Source organism: Carassius auratus, chromosome 12, assembly GCF_003368295.1.
Source record: "Carassius auratus strain Wakin chromosome 12, ASM336829v1, whole genome shotgun sequence".
Lineage (NCBI taxonomy): Eukaryota > Metazoa > Chordata > Actinopteri > Cypriniformes > Cyprinidae > Carassius > Carassius auratus.
The window spans coordinates 11,769,906-11,788,280 of NC_039254.1; the positions used below are offsets into that span (position 1 = coordinate 11,769,906).

The 18,375-nt window shown below is 37.2% G+C and overlaps 2 protein-coding genes across 6 annotated transcripts in view; both read right to left on the minus strand.

Moving 5' to 3' along the window:
- Positions 1-2,130: 2,130 nt before the first annotated feature.
- On the minus strand, positions 2,131-10,355 carry LOC113111847 (ras-related protein Rab-18-B-like). Of its 3 annotated transcripts, none has more exons than XM_026277000.1 (8): positions 10,160-10,355; positions 9,864-9,919; positions 7,373-7,434; positions 7,003-7,075; positions 6,660-6,778; positions 6,290-6,356; positions 5,292-5,492; positions 2,131-2,378 (listed from the first exon to the last, which is right to left on the minus strand). In XM_026277000.1, exons 1-7 carry the CDS (start codon positions 10,225-10,227, stop codon positions 5,320-5,322), a joined length of 618 nt encoding a protein of 205 aa, XP_026132785.1. In that variant the 5' UTR covers positions 10,228-10,355; the 3' UTR covers positions 2,131-2,378; positions 5,292-5,319. The 3 variants fall into 3 exon arrangements, with proteins under 3 accessions (XP_026132785.1, XP_026132784.1, XP_026132783.1); XM_026276999.1 differs by having other exon boundaries at positions 2,131-4,977; XM_026276998.1 differs by having other exon boundaries at positions 2,131-5,492.
- Positions 10,356-13,340: 2,985 nt separating this feature from the next.
- The window catches only part of LOC113111848 (actin filament-associated protein 1-like), a 45,178-nt gene continuing 40,143 nt past the window's right edge, over positions 13,341-18,375 (minus strand). For 2 of the 3 annotated variants that reach the window (XM_026277002.1, XM_026277001.1), the window contains exons 10-18: positions 18,033-18,244; positions 17,675-17,820; positions 16,291-16,408; positions 15,918-16,154; positions 15,384-15,504; positions 14,731-14,895; positions 14,288-14,478; positions 13,996-14,160; positions 13,341-13,823 (exon numbers count right to left, since the gene is read on the minus strand). In XM_026277002.1, coding sequence (XP_026132787.1) covers positions 13,797-13,823; positions 13,996-14,160; positions 14,288-14,478; positions 14,731-14,895; positions 15,384-15,504; positions 15,918-16,154; positions 16,291-16,408; positions 17,675-17,820; positions 18,033-18,244 — 1,382 coding nt within the window. In that variant the 3' untranslated portion in view covers positions 13,341-13,796. The remainder of the gene's footprint in view (positions 13,824-13,995; positions 14,161-14,287; positions 14,479-14,730; positions 14,896-15,383; positions 15,505-15,917; positions 16,155-16,290; positions 16,409-17,674; positions 17,821-18,032; positions 18,245-18,375) is intronic. The other variant, XM_026277003.1, reaches the window with a different exon arrangement.

An 18,375-nucleotide genomic window follows, 5' to 3' on the forward strand; every position in this document is an offset into this window, starting at 1 on the left:
AGATTTTTTTTGGTGATTTCAAATTTAATCATAAGCTTAGTGAACAGTTTTGGAGAATTTGATGCTTCCCCATACAAAGAGATAGGAATTTCACTTGCATGCCCGAGAGGCATTTCAAAGATGGCCGCCGAGTGACATGACTTGTCTTAAACATAGACAGTAAAAGAAATGGACACAGCGACCCCATTGGAACTCAATTGAGACAAGTGAAGCCCATTTTTAGCGTTTTCTAGCACTTCCGTTTCTGACGCGCAGACTCAAACTAAGCTTGATGACGTCAGCAACCTGTCTGACAGATGTAAATCTTCTAAGTGGCTGTGCGTGCAAACTGCCATTGTTAATCTTGCATAGACGGCGAGCTTGAGCGGGGAGTTCTTTGTCGTGAGTGAGCAGGAGTAAGTATTCTGATTAATTATTTTGTATAGTATTTTAAAATGTAACGCCAGTACACCGTATTAAGTTAATTGCCTGCGAGCTTCTCCTCCTGTCTGTACGGTAATGCGACAGAGAGTCAAGTGGTTATGATGCAATCGTTAGCCTATTTTTTACAAAAACTGTTTCTACGGGGCCATAATGTAACATAGAGGGGAAATGGAGCCCTTTATACATCGTCGTGTATCTTTAGAAATAAATAATGGACAAACGGAGTCTTTAAACGCCTCAGATGTAAAGTTATTCACTGTCAAAGTGACGCCAAAATGAATGGGAGGTCAATGGGATGCTAACGCAGGTGAAGTTCTGCTACAAGATGGCGGCACGCGGCTGACTTCAACTTCCGGTCGACTTCCTTGCAGGCTGGTCTTAAAAGGACTTTGTTAATATGCATTGAGGGTACTGCTCCAGTGAAATTATTATTAATTTTTTTTCCAGATTGTGCAGGGTTGATGCATGCACAGTATATATTTTTGTAATGCTGTAAATTATTAGAACATTTCAGTATAGTTATAGCGCAAGTTGTTACAACCAACCAAAACTTATTAAAAGAACAATTTAGTGAATAAGTGGGACTTTGAGCTGCAATAATGGCATTAAAAGGTCACAAATAGCTTGTGAGCTGTTTCTGCACTGTGACCAATAGGAACTTCCAAGATACATATCCAGCTACTCAGAAGAACTAGGCTATTTATCTAGAAAGTATAAACCGTGGTTATTCTTACAGTTCCTGTATTTTAAACACTTGGAGGGAAATTATTATGACAGTTGTAGAGGATTATTGCAAAAAATGACACGCATTACCACAGACATTTCTAATCAACTTGATACTTAACATAAATAGTGTTTCAGATCCAGATAGAGTCTTATTATAGTTTAAGAAGGATTTGGAAATGGACTGCAGCCAAGCAAATTGCTTTTCAGACCAATGTCACGCTCAACCGAAGCTTCAAAACTGGCTAAATATGCCATCAATAACTAGAGAATATGTGGTACAAAGAAATCCCGCATTTCACCCCCCATTAAGATGCATTTACCGTAGAACTCTAATGAAAACGTTCCTTCGGTTTATACACAGCACGATGTGCTAAATGTGTCTCTAGAGTGAAATACAGATTCTGAAATCATCACTAAACCCTGACCCTTTGTGCACTTTCCGCAAACCATCCTCCGACCTACAACTGCTTTGGCTCCGTTCCCCCTGCCGATACGGCAAATCAATCAGACTGATAACGAGAGCAGGGTGTGTGAGCAGGCCAAATGTAGTGACGTTTGAGGAACTCGACACCTTATGAAACCACCATTGCAGTCTCATAATGATCTCATGGAGGACAGTGTGATGAGCCCACAGAGAGGCAGTCTGAGCACTGAGCCATGCACGAGAGATGGGGAAAAGAAAGAATGAAAGATGGTAGTTAATGAGACCTGGACTGATGGCCTATGCAGAATGTACAGATAAGTGCCTGGTTTGGTGAAATGAGTGAAAGGAATCTGGAAAACAGAACATAGAGATCTTAAACAGTCAATCATTACTGTATCACCACAAAAGGCAACACAGATTCAAAAACAAACACTGCTAGATATTAAAAATGCACTGGCAATATTTTTTGATATATAAAAATGCAAGGCAGAAAGGCTGAATATCAATCATATCTGACTGCTACAGCAGAACAGGAGATCAAAGATGGAAAACTGAAGAACTTTGTTAGCGATTTATTAACCCAAACACATTCTGTATGTATGAGATGCATCACATTTTTACACATAAACATAATAACAAACATTCTGCACAAAAATGATGTGAATGTCGGTGCTCGTAGCCTCGTGGGCAAGTGTGCCAAACCTGTTGCGCTACAGGCGTTCCCAATTCGAATCCTGACTCAAGGACCTTTCCTGATTCCTACCCCTCTCTTTCCTGCATCCTTTCCTGTCTGCTCTCCATTATCCTGCCATAATAAAAGCAAAATAAAACGTATTTTCACCATTTAAATTAGATGCCATTTAAACCTTGTACCATAGATGCTTGGCAATGTTTGTCTGCAAACATTTTTGATTATATAAATGATTTCTCTCTCTCTATTTCTGATTGTAAATTGACTGATGTGTATGTTGCTTCCCGTTTCCTGTTTTTTTTTTGTTTGTTCACAAACTAATTTGATGACATTTAAGTTGGTCTAAATCTGACTAAAATTAATAGATGACAAAATGTTGATATTTACAGGATATTTTTGTCAAAAAACAAGGCAAATTTAACTGCCTCAGACCTCAGCAACTTGCTAAGTTATTTTTGTATTATGCATTGAGATCAAAATATTTGCAGTATTTCCAGCTCTGGATATTTAGAAACCATTTTCTTTAAATTCCACAGATTTCTGCCTAAAATAATGCAAAAAAACAATAATTTACTCAAATTGAATGACCTAAAATATACAAAAATGAATACAGCATTAAAAACTCAACAAAGGGGCCTAAAGTTGACTCATATCCTCCTTACTCTGAAAAGACCAGAATGGCTGGTCACCTGCACGTGTTGTATTCTGGACACTGATCCTCAGCATACTGGTCCAAACCAGGCTTTCAGCTTCCCTAACCAGCAAAATAATTAGGCCTCAGTATTATATTGTGCAATTATAATATTGTGCCTGGAATATCCCTTCCTCATCCAAGAGAAAGGTGAAACTGGCAGGTGGGAGCATTTAGAGAAATCTTCAGGGGAAATATAGCATACTAAATTACAGGAATAGTATGGACAGCCAGTCATATAAGAACAATACAGTACAGGCACCGCAAAGCATCGTTGATGTATGATCGACACATACTTTCTTCAAATCATTTTGTACTTAATCCAAGAAGATCTTTCGGCTAGGCCTTCATGTCAACTTGGAATTATGCACCTCCTTCTCAAACGGCTCTGAAGACATTTCTACGGTCAAAAACCTGCAATCCCTATGGTTACTGGACCTGCCCACTGTGCAAATCCAATCATTTGGATTCATCCACATCGGACGGGTGCGGAAACCATATGAAGATGCCATCTGAACACATGAATAAGCAAACACTTCAGTCACTACAGAATTCACACAGAAATGTAACGGGAAACGGTGAAATCGCAGAGGCCTGGAGATACATTCCTGTGGTGGGTCATATTTAACAAGAACTCACTGCTGGAAAAAGTATGAAAGAAAGTGAAAGAGAGAGAGAGAAAAAAGTATTCATAGACAAAATCTTGTCATTTCAAGTACAGCATTATAGTGTCAAACATCAACATTACAATGTATTTATGACCATTATCAGCAAATATTTACATACAGCAATGAATATGGAATAACAGTATGCAATATTACGTAAATGCGTTCTTGTGTATTCATTGGATTTAGTGTTGAATAGCAATAACTTGCAAACAAACAGAGAAATTTGATTTAGTAAGAATCCAAACCTACATTAGTCAAAGTCCTCAGATCAATGGAAATATAGGATGATTTTGATATGCATTGATTGGAACATAAACCATTACATATAACTGCCATAAAAAGCACAGAAGACATCACTGCATGCACCTGGAAAATATACAATACATTTATAATTGCCTAATAATTTGCAATTTCAAAACAAGTGAAAAGGAATGTTTACTGTAAATGCGCAAAAATGAAAATACTCTGTGGGCGTATATACAAAACCCAGCGTTTCCTTCCACATGTGCCACACACTTTCTGAAACTGCTGTGACTGAGGTTGGCTCCCAGCAGGACTTTACCACCCAGTTTTCAAGCTACGAACAGAGGACCAGACATCTGGGACCCCCTGGATGTTTCTCTAAAACAAACATAACAGACTAAATAGTCCAGATCGGAGAGTGCAGATTCAACCAGGAGAATGGAAATATTCATTTGGCATTTTTTTTGGCGAACATTTATTATTTCTAAATTTGTTCTTTTGTTCCATTTCTCTGTGTGAGAAAACCAGCCATCTATTGTCACACCCTAATGACTCACTCGAAGGATTTTTAAGCATTTTTTTCCTTTCAATGAGATGGACAGACATGTCAAGACATTAAGTGTCTATGAATCTCCAGGCAAAAAAGTTCCTATATTCAAAAGAAAGAAATTAACCTTTTCTCATTGATCTATTCTATTCTATTTAAGTAATTTTTTTTTACCCTCGTTTATTTATATGCACAGCAGAGACTTGTTGTGCCAATCTGCCTGACTTATAAACTTTTCAAAAACGTATTTTTATGTAGGTGTTCCAAGTCAATAAAAGTATTAAAACACAAATCCAAAATCCTTGGTAACTCTATATAATTCCGTAGAGAGGGACGTGTAGAATCAGAGACAGATTGAAGACAGATACATGTAGCGAGAGAGAGGAAAGAGAGTGATTGACAGTAGGGAAAAGTGGGATCTAAAGATGGACAGATAAAGAAAAAACGGAGTTCCGCACGTTGTAGACATCAAGCGAGGGCATGTCGATGGGAATCTGTGTTCTACTGAGGTCTCGTTCCAGCAGTTTGAAAGGTCGAGTTAAACTGATGAGTGTTTACCTCTCCCTAAATAAGAAACACAGGCACCGAGACAAAACAAAGTAAAACACTATGAGAAATATACAAACTGAGAAGCATACTGATCTGAGATAATAGAGAGTAATCAAGTTTTTTTTTATCCCCCTCCTGAATAAAAATGATGAGTGTGCCTTTAATAGAGTTCTTTAAATTAATTTCATCACTAAAAAAATTTTGTCCTTATACCGCTGGACCTGTTAAATGATAATGCTTTAACCATGTGATACGAGTGTTTCTTGTGCAGATACACATGCCAAAAAAGGTTTATGCATCCTGCATACGTATGCGTTAACTTATCTAACCTGCACTGGTTAAACAGCAGTTTGTGTGTTAGAGAAGTGAGCAGTATGCTCCACAGCCTCCTTGACCGGTTTCAGAGAGTTCAGACAGGGCAACTCCTCTTGTCTTGTGCACGCTCTCCCACAAGCCTGGAGACTGCAGGATTTTCTCCACCAGCTCCTCGAATGCACACTGAACACCATCTCTCGTCTTAGCACTGGCCTCTGCAAAGAGAGAAAATGTACTTAAAATAGAAGTCTATTGACCCGTTATATATGCCTTTACTATCAAATTAATGCAGCCTTGCTGAATTATTTCTTTCTAAACAAATACAAAACCAGAAAAGAATGGTAAGAATAGTGTGCTGTAAAACCATAAGAAACACTTAGTCTTGAATATTAAATGTCAGGAGAACGTAGAAGCGAATAGGAAACATTAAATCTGAAAAAAAAGGCATTGGTTTCGAGCACACGGGCCGCAGCCATGGTGTCCATCTGCAGATTTCATTTGGTGTGAGGGCTTCACGGCTAATTCAGACAGATTGCTGCTTACATACCCACTCATGAGGCGTGTCACATGACTTACAAACCAAACCCACAGCGCAGAGGAATGCAGGACGTCACCCACAAATACATACACAGGACTGTTACGATTACACAAGCTCAAAAAAGAGAAATAAATCAGAGCCATTGTAAAGTCTGACTTGAATTAACTGTCATAATAAATGAACGCTCAATTTATACAAATAATCCATCCCTCAATTAAATAGCATAACCTTTGTTTTTTTAGCAAATGGGCACAAGTATTTAAAAATAGTAGCATGTGAGTATTACAGCAGTTGAATAAACTAGCTTTAAGTCAAATGTCTGATTTTTCCATGTGTGAAGATGATGAATCTTGAATTGAAATGTGGGAAATGTAAAATGTCAGTGCATTCCTATTTAAAGCTTGTGTATTAGTGAATAATGAGTTCTCCAAAAATGCATTACTGGATGAAGGGAGCATCTTAGTGACTACTCACCTATGAAAAGCATGGAATGCTTTCTAGCGAACTTCAGACCCTCTTCCCGCTCTAGCTCACGGTCGTCCTACGCAAACAGAGAAAAACAGCACAGGATCAGACATAGTTTTCATTAGTTATGAATAGAGAACCAGTTTTCCATGTCTACATCAGCACTATATACTTAATAATCCAAAATAAATACTATTTTTTGCAGATACGTATAGAGCAGTGTAGAGATGAAGCTGAAAAAGCTATGTCAGGTCTATGTCAGGCCTTGGAAATTGGGTCCAGGCAGGGGTTTTAAAGACTAAAGGAAATATGCGATAAAGAGTGCAAAGGCTCTGCTGGACTTAAAAAATACACATTAAGTGCATTAAATGTAACTTACTTTATCGATTTTATTTGCAACGAGCATTTTGACAAGATCATTTCTTGTACAGTATGTATCCAGCTCACTCAACCAGTTGTCCAGCTTAGCAAACGTCTCTCGCCTGGTGACATCATACACTAAGAAGACATTAAACAAATACATTTTAAATTAGACTAAAGACAACCAGACTTCTCAAATTAGCCTAAATCCGACAAATACAACTAAAAATATAACATTTGGTGTTTCATACACTATTCCAGTGTATATTCGTGCTAGATACACAAACAATATTCTAAAGCTGTAAAGCTTTTTCATGTTTTTTAATAGTATTGAAGTGAAAAACCAGTTTATGCTCGCTTACCCAGAATGACACCCTGAGCTCCTCTGTAGTAACTGGGTGTTAAAGTTCGAAAACGTTCCTGACCTGCAGTGTCCTTTAAAAACGAAAGAAAATCAAGGGAAACAGTGTTGAACAACATGTATACAATGAATATTTTGAATAATAAAGACGTTACAAAAGAGCTGCCTGCCTTCCGGGAAATAGGACGGAACAACACTGCCATCTTGTGTTATATCAGCGAAACACAGTCAAACGTTTATATTAGCATTATAAAAACGTATGTAATTTACCAACTAAGACATAATTTCCCTGGAAACTATATCATAAATTGTTCATAAACCGTCGCACAACATAAATCTGCGCCACTCCAAACTTGAAATTGACTGCTCACCCAGATTGCTAGCTTTGCTTTGTTTCCATCCACAGCCAGGGTTTTCACCTTGAAATCTACACCTTATTGGAAATAAATGATGTGTTTAGTACATATAGAGCATTACGTCAGCTTTCATTGTTTTAAATGTATATTTAATCATTTAGCAGACGCTTTTACACGAATCGATTTTCAAATGATAACAATGGATGCAATCAGACCAGCTGAAGAGTAACAAGATACTGTGAAGTTCTGGTTAGTCTGAGTCTACATCCTCAAAAGAGGGTTTTGGGAGGTTTACACTGGGTACAGATATGGTTACAAAATTAGTCCCCTAAAAAATGGTTACAACAGACAAAAATGTAAATAATCAGGTGGAATATTCAAAGAAGATTCACAAGCACTTATGGAAATACAGTCTAGATGTTTTATGAGGGTTATGATAAAACCATTCATATATAGCGAGACAGATTTAATTTTTGATGGACCCTGATATTTGTCAGGCAACAAGCCCAGAGCGACTAAAGTTAGAAAGAGCAGAATTTATAGCTGAATGGGGAATTGTGGGTTTATTACGTAGAGATAAAAAGAAAACAGGACGACTCAAGCACCTGTGTCTCATCACTCAGCAAAGCCACATCACTTACAAACATAAGTGATTTACATTCATAAAAGAAAAATGAAAGTATGTGTGAAGATGACAGGGGAATAAATCTCTCAGCACTCTGTGAATGAAAGATCAGGAGGCATGAAGTACTCCTGAATTTCAACACCGCACTGACAGATTTACCAGAGGAAGCCAAAGAAGGAGATCTGGACTTGTTTGGTTTGGATTGGGGGGCTCTGAACAGAAAACGACGGTCACATCAACACACGTCAACCTAAATGGCAAAGTAACAGCCACTGCTTTGAACAGCCAATGAGCTTCCGCAACATACAGTATAAGGTAAGGTAACCCCTTTATTTTAAGGACCAGCTCTCACTATGAACAGTTGCTTATAACATATTGGCTGTTATTTCCTATATAAAGTGCCTTCATCTGCATTACCATATTTTTATATCTAGTAGTTCATAGTTAGTTAATAGTGAGAATTGGTCCCCAAACTAAAGTGTGACATTATACATTGATAATTCCTGTAAAGACTCTAGTGAAGAAGTGCAGATGTTAAACAGGATTTGACATGGCTAAATATACTTTTCAGAATGTCAAATTTCACTTATAGGTAAAATATTTCAACAATGCAAGTAAAGCTGTTTTTCAAGTAAGACCAGCACTAGAGAAGCATGTGTGATTTACGTCAGTGTGTCCTGTGATGGTTAGGTTGCTGTGTTCATTACATCATAAAGGCACATAATTAAACAAACTTAAAACGGTCATATGATGCTGCTAAAAAGAACATTATTTTGTGTATTTGGTGTAATGAAATGTGTTTATGCGGTTTAAGGTTTAAAAAACACATTATTTTCCACATACTTACTGTGCATTATTGTTTCACCTTATGCCCCGTCTTCTGAAACGCATCGATTTTAACAAAGCTCATCGGTCTGAAAAGCCCTTTTTTTTTTAGCCCATTTTAACGGAACAGAACATTCACACTGCATGCGGTAAAAGATGAGAACAGAAAAGGTTATAAATAGAAAGGTGCGAAAAGATTTAATATCTTGCGCATGAGCACAGAGAGAGTTGTGAGTGCACAAGACACAGGTTGAGCAAGAGGAGATTGCGGCACTGCAGACGGAGTACGTGTGAACCTTGGGCAAAAAATATATTGGGCAAAACATATAACACCTGAGGCACTGCTACAGTGAGCTTTATGACCAATGCAATTTTATTTTTTATAATAATTTTTTGCCATATGTCTAGATTTTGTTTTACATCTTTACTTACTGATTATTTTGACTTAAGTCTGTTCAAGAGGCATGTTACAACTTTTGGATAAAGCTCTCATTGGTTTTCTTTTGGAAATATGTTTCAAATTTATACTGAATGCATTTATGACTGTAAAGCATGCCTGTGTGTATCAAAATCGTGATTAAAATCGAAATCGCAAAATTGATAAAGAAATCTTGATAAGTTTTAGTCCATATCGCACATCCCTATTATAAACGTGATATAAACATGATTTCTAGTCATGTCCTCTTTTGTAAGACCAAACAAAGTAGTTTTGCTGTATGCAATCTTCCCACATAGTGACATAGACTGGGGGAGTTGTAGCACTCCGAAGAGAAAGGGACAAATTTAAATCACATCATGACCCATTTAAAAACCAAGAAACTTCTCATGCTCACACAACAAGTAATCTGCGATCCGTAAACAATTTATAATCCATATACAGAGATAGATAACAATCAAAGATTGTTAATCAGTATATAATACTGTATTTTGTAATATACTATTTATAAAAGCCTGTTTTAACCTGTCAGATGATGAGAATACTGCTGTTTAAAACTGGTTTTACATATTTCGGACCTCTAACAACATTACCTTAGTCATATTATTTTACAGACTTACCAATTGTTGCACCAATTTCTGGATCAAATGTATCATCTGTAAATCTCAAAAGAAGACTAAGAAAGAGAAAAGGGGAAAGAAAGGTGAATCAGAGATTTTTGTTTCTTACTAGCAAATTGACACATAAACACGCATCTGCAAAACTGTTATTTGTGGTATTGTGTGAGAATACTGGATTCACAAACATTCAGTGGTTCCTATCTCTAAAGCGAGGTCGGGTTGCTTTTATATAAGCAGCTGTTTTGTTGTTGTTCTATCAGATGACATCTGTAAACTTCAACATCTGTATCTCATACCTGGATTTGCCCACTCCACTTTCTCCGATGATCAGTATTTTCAGAGTGGTCAAAATATCCTCATTCATGTTTTCCGAAATATGCAACTATGAGCAAAAATACTGTCGATATGAATAAGAATATAGAAAATGAAAAAGCAAAACTCCTATTCGAGGGCCAAACGTTTCTCTCTTCTTCTTCGGTCAAATCTGTGGATGGTGGTAATATCTGAAACACGCGACTCTGCCAACTAGCGGAGCTTTATAATAATCGTGGTATAGTATAATTTGTCTGTCTTTATGCTAGACGCACAAACAAAAAACATTAAAAGACATTTCTATACAATACATTTAAAAAATCATTATAAAAAACAACTCTGATTAGGCCATATTGACTAGTGATGCGAAAAGTAACAGATACCACGTGACAAAACCATCTTTAAAAAAAAGTGAGAAATCTGAATAATCTGATTTATCTTCGTACGCATGAGGTCGCCAGTGGTCTGTGAGTCACTGAATTTAATAACGCTACGCTAGCAATTACTTGAAAGTGGGGTATGTTAGCCAGATTTAAAGGGAACTTTCCATCTTTTTAATAAGACTCTTTGGCTAGATTTATGTGAAACAAAATCTGAACAAAATTCAGTCCCTGTTAATAGTTAGTGTGTAATATAATCAGTAAACTGCTGGAGTGAAACATAAGAGGGTCATTGTGATTGCAGATCATTATCTCGCAAAATAAATGTTGTCAGTAATGGGCTATCGCCCACTCTAATCATACACAAACTGGAACACACAAGCATTTTTAAAGCAGTTTAATTATTTCTATGTACAGTCTTTTTGTTGCCAAGTTGACAACAGTCATCAGCAAAATAAAACAGAGTAATATCTATAAGGTGCAAAACAAACAATTATGTCTTTTCTCCCACCCTCAATGCAAAACGGCATTTAAAGCAAAGTTTTTCACATTCCACATTCCTTTACTTTTGCAAAGTGAGGCTGAGAGCAGACTCAATCTAAAAGTTTTATTTAACCTTGTCAATTCAGTAAATCACTTTGACTACAGAATAAGCAGCTGTGCAGAAAGACTGAAGTATCTCATCTACTTTGAGCTGGAGACAAAGGTGAATTAATGTTGTCCTTTACAAATATACTGATAACCAAACATTCATCCAGTGCTGACTTTTACAAAATGACTGGACCAAAAAAAAAAAAAAAAAAAGGAAGATCTGAACCAAGCAGAAAATAATTATATTTACACAGCACCCTGCGTGTAGCGTAGCTTGAAAATGTGTCAAAAGCTAAACTTCACTGCACAATAAACAAAGAGTTATAAATGTGCCTTGAACATTAATACAAAAGTCAGTCTAAATTAAGCACCAAGAGTTTAAGCATTGCTTAAAAACAACATTTTCAGTACATCAGGTGGCTGGACTTAGAGTTCAGATTTCGGCCTGAACTCTTCTTTTGTTCACTAACGGATTACTTAGCAAGCTCTTACACCTGCACATGCACAGCTTAAGACTGCAAACTATAATGAAGCTTCACATATGCCCGCTATGTTATGTGTGTTAGCATACAGTACATGTATAACTGTCAGTGTATGATGCATTGCAGTGTTCTGGTGTTTCAGCTGTTTCAGTGCAGTGGTGGCAGTGTGTTCGGTGGAGGGGAAGTGTAGCGGTACTTTCAGGCCCAGTTTCCAGAGCAGTCAGCCAGCAGAGGACCACACCCTGGCCTGAACTGCCCTGTTCCCCATGGGCTGCTCTCACCATAGCCAAAAGTTTGGCCAGACCACTGGATTGAAAATAATGGGCCAGACATCGTGGACGAGGACGAGGAGGAGAGGCTGGTAAAATACTTTCATACAGATGACACTTTTTCTGTAAAGAGCAAGCTCTGAGTGAGCACATTCTGTAATGTACTTTTATCTTAAGATGTACAGTATATCCCAAAACTGCTCTCTATGACTAGTGTGAAGCCCGATGAAAGGCATAACTAAACATCAAAAGACAAACACAGAGTGGCTTATATTTATTTAAACATTTACAAATAAATACTTGATGATTTTGTCTTCCATTAAAGGACTCTTGTTGAAGAAAGAAACAGACTTTATAGACGTTTAAGTGATTACTGACTGAGACCAGTGAGCTTTGCGCATAATATATTTAGATTAAAAATTGTGGACCATAATCTGAGATGTTTTGTTTTCATGATAACATAAAATTAGAATTAAATTCTCTTTCCTCTAATGTTACACTACCATTAAAAAATGTTGGGTCTCTTATGCTCACCAAGGCTGCATTTATTTGATTAGAAATGGAGGAAAACAGTAACATTGTGAAATATTTGTGCAACTTAAAATAGCTGCTTTCTGTTTTAATATATTTTAATTCCAAAGCGGAATATTCTGCAGCCATTATTCCAGTCTTCAGTGTCACATGGTCATTCAGGAATTGACACTCAAGAAACATCTGTTGTTATTATTATAAATGTTGAAAACATTTGTGCTGCTGAATATTTTTGTGGAAACCATGCTACACTTTTTTGGGGATTCCTTAAAGGGACACTTCACCCCAAAATGAACATTTTGTCATTAATAATAATCCCTTCCCCCATGTCATTTCAAACTCATAAAAGCTTTGTTCGTTTTCAGAACACAATTTGAGATATTTTGGATGAAAACCGGGAGGCTTGTGACTGTCCCATTTACTGCCAAGTAAATAACACTGTCAAGGTCTAGAAAAGTATGAAAGACATCGTCAGAATAGTCCATCTGCCATCAGTAATTCAACCGTAACGTTATGAAGTGACGAGAATATGTTTTGTACGCGAATAAAACAAAAAATAACGACAACAATTTGTCTCCTCTGTCTTTCCTGTGTCAGCCGAGCCACAAGGATGCACTGTTTGCTTTCAAATCAAAATGTAAATATACGTAGAAAACAAATCACAGAGGACACAATTTGTTTGATAAAGTCGTTATTTTAGTTTTATTCGCGCACAAAAAATATTCTTGTCGCTTCATAACGTTACGGTTGAACCACTGATGACAGGTGGACTATTCTGATGATGTCTTTCATACTTTTCTGGACCTTGACAGTGTTATTTACTTGGCAGTCTATGGTACAGTCACAAGCCTCCTGGTTTTAATCCAAAATATCTTAAATTGTGTTCCGAAGATGAATGAAGCTTTTATGAGTTTGGAACGACGTGGGGTAAGTGATTAATGACAAAATGTTCATTCTGGGGTGGAATGAACAAAGCTCAAAAGAACAACATTAATTTGCTGTCACTTTAGATCAATTTCATGCATCCTTGCTAAACAAAAGTATCAATTCCCCCCTAAAAATTATACTGACCCCAAATTATTGAATGGTAGTGTATATAAATTTGGTTTTGTGACATTACTGTTGGCCTCTATTTGACAAATTCCTTGAGATATCCTCATTAGTAAGTCACTTTAGTCAGATCATGATCCAGGGATAGTGCTATAATGATATTCAGCACCGGGCACCGGACTCAGCCAAAGTCTTCCAGAATCAATTCTGGAAAATATTGTGTCTATGGTTCAGTCAATTAAATTTCAACAACACTCATACATGGAGAAAATTAAATAAATAGATATAGCGAAAAATGAAAAGTTGGCGGAAAAGAACTTATGTGCCAGACTTCATCTCCCATTCCTGCAAAAAAAAAAAAAAAAGCAACAGAATGAACACACAGGGAAAATATACACTGTAAACATCTTAAAGTAAATGCAACTTTAGGATCATGCTTTTACATAAGACCCAGCATATGTTACCTGCTCTTAATATCTAGTGTGATGAAGAAAATAAGTGTTATGTGGTTACTGACCTTGGCTTTCCTGAGGACGTGTCCTCGCACAGGTGAGGCTTTCTGTTGTGTCTGACGCCGCAACAGAGATGCACTGTTGACTGGTAGAGAGCAGGTCTCAGTGTCACTGGTGTCACAGCTGGAAATGGGTGAGTTGTCCACTGTTCGCCTCATTAGCACTGGAGACTAAAAACAAACGAGACACATTATGATACCTGCTTGTCTTTCATCACTAAAAAATGAAAGTGACATAGCCCTACAGTTAGTATTACATCATGTCTATGTTAGAGGAATTATTGCTGTTTTTCCAGACCTGTGGGCTGGAGCTGCCCGTTTTGGGTTCAATGGTCAGGCCCAGGGTGACGCCTCCATTCAAGGCTTTCTTCAGACTCTCCTTCACCTCCGTCAGCTCCAGTTCCAGATTGACTCGTTCTTCCTCTTTTGATTTGCATTCATCCTCCACTTTCTTAAGTCTCTCTGTCAAAGATGCCTGTGAGCGCTTACCTGGATAAAAAAAACACGGAGAGGTTATAACTGTCGCTTTTCAGGATCCTTTAATGAATAGAAAGTGTAAAAAGCCATTTATTTGAAATAGAAAACTTTAGGAGAATTATAAATGTCTTGTCACGATATGATCAATTTATTTTTGCTTAATGAAAGTATTTATTACCTCAAACCACTGAATGCTATTTTTTTTCTTAATTTGTCATTGACACGTATAGATTCAATCAAAACTGATCCTGTTGATTTCCTCACCTGTGTTGTTCTCTATAGCAGTGCGGAGGTCCTTCCTGTCTTTCTTCAGCTGGGTCAGGCGGTTTCGAATCTCCTGCTTCCTCTTCATCAGCTCGTCCTCTTTCGCTTGGAGTTTCTTTGCATCTGCCTCCACTCTGTTTTTCCCGTACTTATACTGATCCGCACCTGTGAAGGTTAATAGTGCATTATAATCAAACTAAACCATCGTCAGAAAATCTTTCCATTTTTAACTCTTGGATTCAAGTCTTTTCAACGCATTAAAGGCCTCCGAGACCACAAACGCTGATTAAAAGGCAGACAGAATATACAGTATACCACATTCAAATATTTGCGAGTCCACATAAATGGCCACTGGATGGTTAGGATGTCTGTGACAGACTGACTGCCTGTCCGAAACAGAGTTTGGGGTGATTGAGTTTACAAAGGAGCATGTCAACAGATCCACTGCTGTCTAACAGCACTGCAATTTCCACATACCGGCATTCTCCACAAATCTGTGTGGCTTCTTTTTCCTTGAAAGAAATTAGTGGTGTAATAGCTAAGGATAATGGATGCAGACTTAATGTCTGCTAAGTTTACTTTCAGCCCTATGTCCACTTAAAAAAAAAAGTGAAAGACTCATTTTGAGATCATTAGATGTTACAATCTCTTACTAGAGTTGTTGCGTTTCACTGGAACAGTGCTGCTGATTCCATTGGCCTTTTTGGCCTGGTTCTTGTCCAACTTCTGCTTTGCAGCGAACCCATTGGTGATCAGGCCTTTCTTTCCCTTGAGCTGATTGGTTGAAAGAAACATATACAAAAAAGCTGAAACTGATATGACTTTGATATCGCCACTTCATACAAATAATTTCACATAGGTTAGATCTGCAAACCACACATGTTGCTTGAGGGGACATTTTCTTTTAGTTATACTATAGCTGGCTGCAATCCTTTTTTCTATCCTTGGCCTATAAAATGTAACCCAGAGTGAACTAAGGCTTCAGTAAATCCATTCAAGGCCACGGCCACACAGACATGGATATTATATAGATCAAAAGCATTCATTTCTGGAGCTGGGTGGTCCACAATGCATGCACTATGCTGTGTGTTTATTTCCATTCTGTGTTTGTTAATATTAACCGAAAATACAAATCTGATACAGATATCCATTGTTTGAGATATACTGTGTTAGCCTTGCTTAGTCACCTGGTTAGTGTTAGTATTAGCAGCTGAGGGAGAGAAGGAAGAGGACAGAGATTTGGTGGAGAGCGGTGTGTTGTAATGCCCTGTGGAAGATGACTGCGAGCGGATGGATTTGGGAGAGTAGCGGGCTGCTAGTTTGGGGGAGGGCATGTTTTCATAAAGATCTGTATTCTCATAATGAGAGTCTTCATTCCAACGACGGTCCCCTGAAGCTGGGGAGGAGTAGTGCGCATCTGGTACCTTCCGTATCGCAAGCGTGCAAGCAAGAGAAGAGCGATTAGAAATGAAAAAAGTGGATCAGGGACTGAGAGGAGTTAGGTAAGATCAGAAAAGAAGGTTAGAATTGAATGGGTTTAAAGTTTGTTCAGTTGCTCACCGATCCATTGATGCAGGGCACATCATCATAATGCAGAGCGACCCCTGTGGGACAGGCGTAACCATTGACTGGGTTATCCAGGTATGGGTTTGGAGAAACTGCACGCTTACTGGTGAAACTGTGAACAAATACATTTATATTTGTAATAATGCATAATCCATTTATGCATTAATTTGCTCAGAAAAGCAGTACAACAGTAAAATTGTGTAGTGTTATTACAATGTAAAATAACTGTAATAACATAATGTAATAATAATTTTAAAATGTAATTAAATTTTAGTGATGGCAAAGCTACATTTTCTGCAGCCATTACTGCTGAACTTTTCTCATTATTACTGTTTCTATGTTGAAAACAGTTGCTTCTTAATATGTTTGTGGAAACAGTGATACATTTTTTCAATATTTATTAATATTAAGTTGTTGTTTAAAAAGGAACCGCATTTATTTAAAACAGAAATATCTTGCGATCTTGAGAGAAATGTCTTTAATTTCACTTTTGATCAATTTAATGCATCCTTGCCGAATAAAAGTATACATTTCTTGGAAAAAAAAAAATCTTACTGACCTCAACTTTTCAATGGAACTATACAGATATATAAAATAATTAGTAAATGTATTTTAAATTAAAAATATACAAACAAAAAAATAAAAGTAGTAAATACTACAGATAAAAACAATGAGATTTTTTTTTAAATAACCTCATTTACAAATACAAGCTACAGATAAATACACAGAATGTAACAAATACAACTATAATACTGTTTTATTTTTATTTATTATATAATAAAAAAACTTAGATCTTGCTCTTTTGTTGATTTTGAAAGTCACTTTGGATAAAAGTGTTTGCTAAATGACTACATGTAAAAGTCATATAATATATAACATTGCATTAAATAACATATCAAATAAAATATTATATAACATTATATAAAATTAGTTGTATACACATTCAATATTTTTATTTGTGTGCATTAAATATACTGTTGAACAGCAGTGTTATGTTAAACAGATATTTAAATATTTATAAATATGAAGATGCAAATGCAGTGCAGGAACTGATTTAATTTTAATTTATTAAAGAAAAGTGGTAACTTTTATTGTAAGGACCAGTTCTCACTATTAACTAGTTGCTTATTAGCATGCCTATTACTAGCATATTAACTTATTATTAGTATTTATAAAGCACACATTAATGCCTTATCTTGCATGACCATATTTTAGATCCATTAATCCTACCCCATACCGAAACTGACTCACTAACTGTTAATAAGCAGCAAATAAGGAGGCTGTTCAGGGATATCTATGTGTTCCCTATTCTAAAGTTTTACCGAAAAGTTATCGGCTTGCTAATAATTTTTTTTTTTTAGCAGTACTGGATTCTCACCAAAACGACTGCTTGGCCAGCTGAATGACATTAGCAGTGGTTTCGACATCAATGTAATCGTAGTGCAGTGCAGCAGGATCTGTTGTTGAGCCCGTTTCGGCTAGCAAGACCCCCAACCACCTTCCCATACTCTCAGAGGAGGCGGCCTGACAGGAAAAAGAGCGAGGAAAGATGCAATGAATGAGTGTCAGTGGAATATGAGACAAATAAAGCACTAATCTATGCAATGTCTTCACATGATACAGCAGTGACATCATTACGAAAGCAGGCCAACCAAACCATCCATCTAATCCCTGCTCTGAGGTCCTGTCTCAGACACATTAATTGCCCCGCAAGAGCTGAGGGACTTGGCACGAACCTCCAGAACAGCCACCTCCTGTCCATTGCGCAGCAGACGGAAGGCAAAGGGATGTTTGGAGTCCAGCCCTGGAATGACCTCACACCCCCGCAGCGGCAGAGAGGCCATGTGTGTCTTCAGATCTGCCCGGTCCTTGTGCAGCAACAGCTGGTTGTCTTTTAGCTGGCACCAGCGCTCTCTCCAGCGGTTATTGGACAGCACGTTCAGATAGCCTGTTAATGTAGGATTGGACCGAGTGATTTATATTACAGCCAGCAGACAGACCCACACACATGCAGAAAAAGTCTATTAAAAGTACATTAAAAAGTATATAAGTAATATTTTGAAAATAGAATAACTTTCT

Coding starts and splice junctions, on each gene's coding strand:
- LOC113111847 (XM_026277000.1), bottom strand. CDS start 10,227: ATGAATGAGGATATTTTGACCACTCTGAAAATACTGATCATCGGAGAA. Junction 7,076..7,372: donor AAGCAAAGCTAGCAATCTGG/GTGAGCAGTCAA, acceptor TCGTTTTTAAAG/GACACTGCAGGTCAGGAACG. Junction 6,357..6,659: donor TTGCAAATAAAATCGATAAA/GTAAGTTACATT, acceptor CTGTTTGCGTAG/GACGACCGTGAGCTAGAGCG.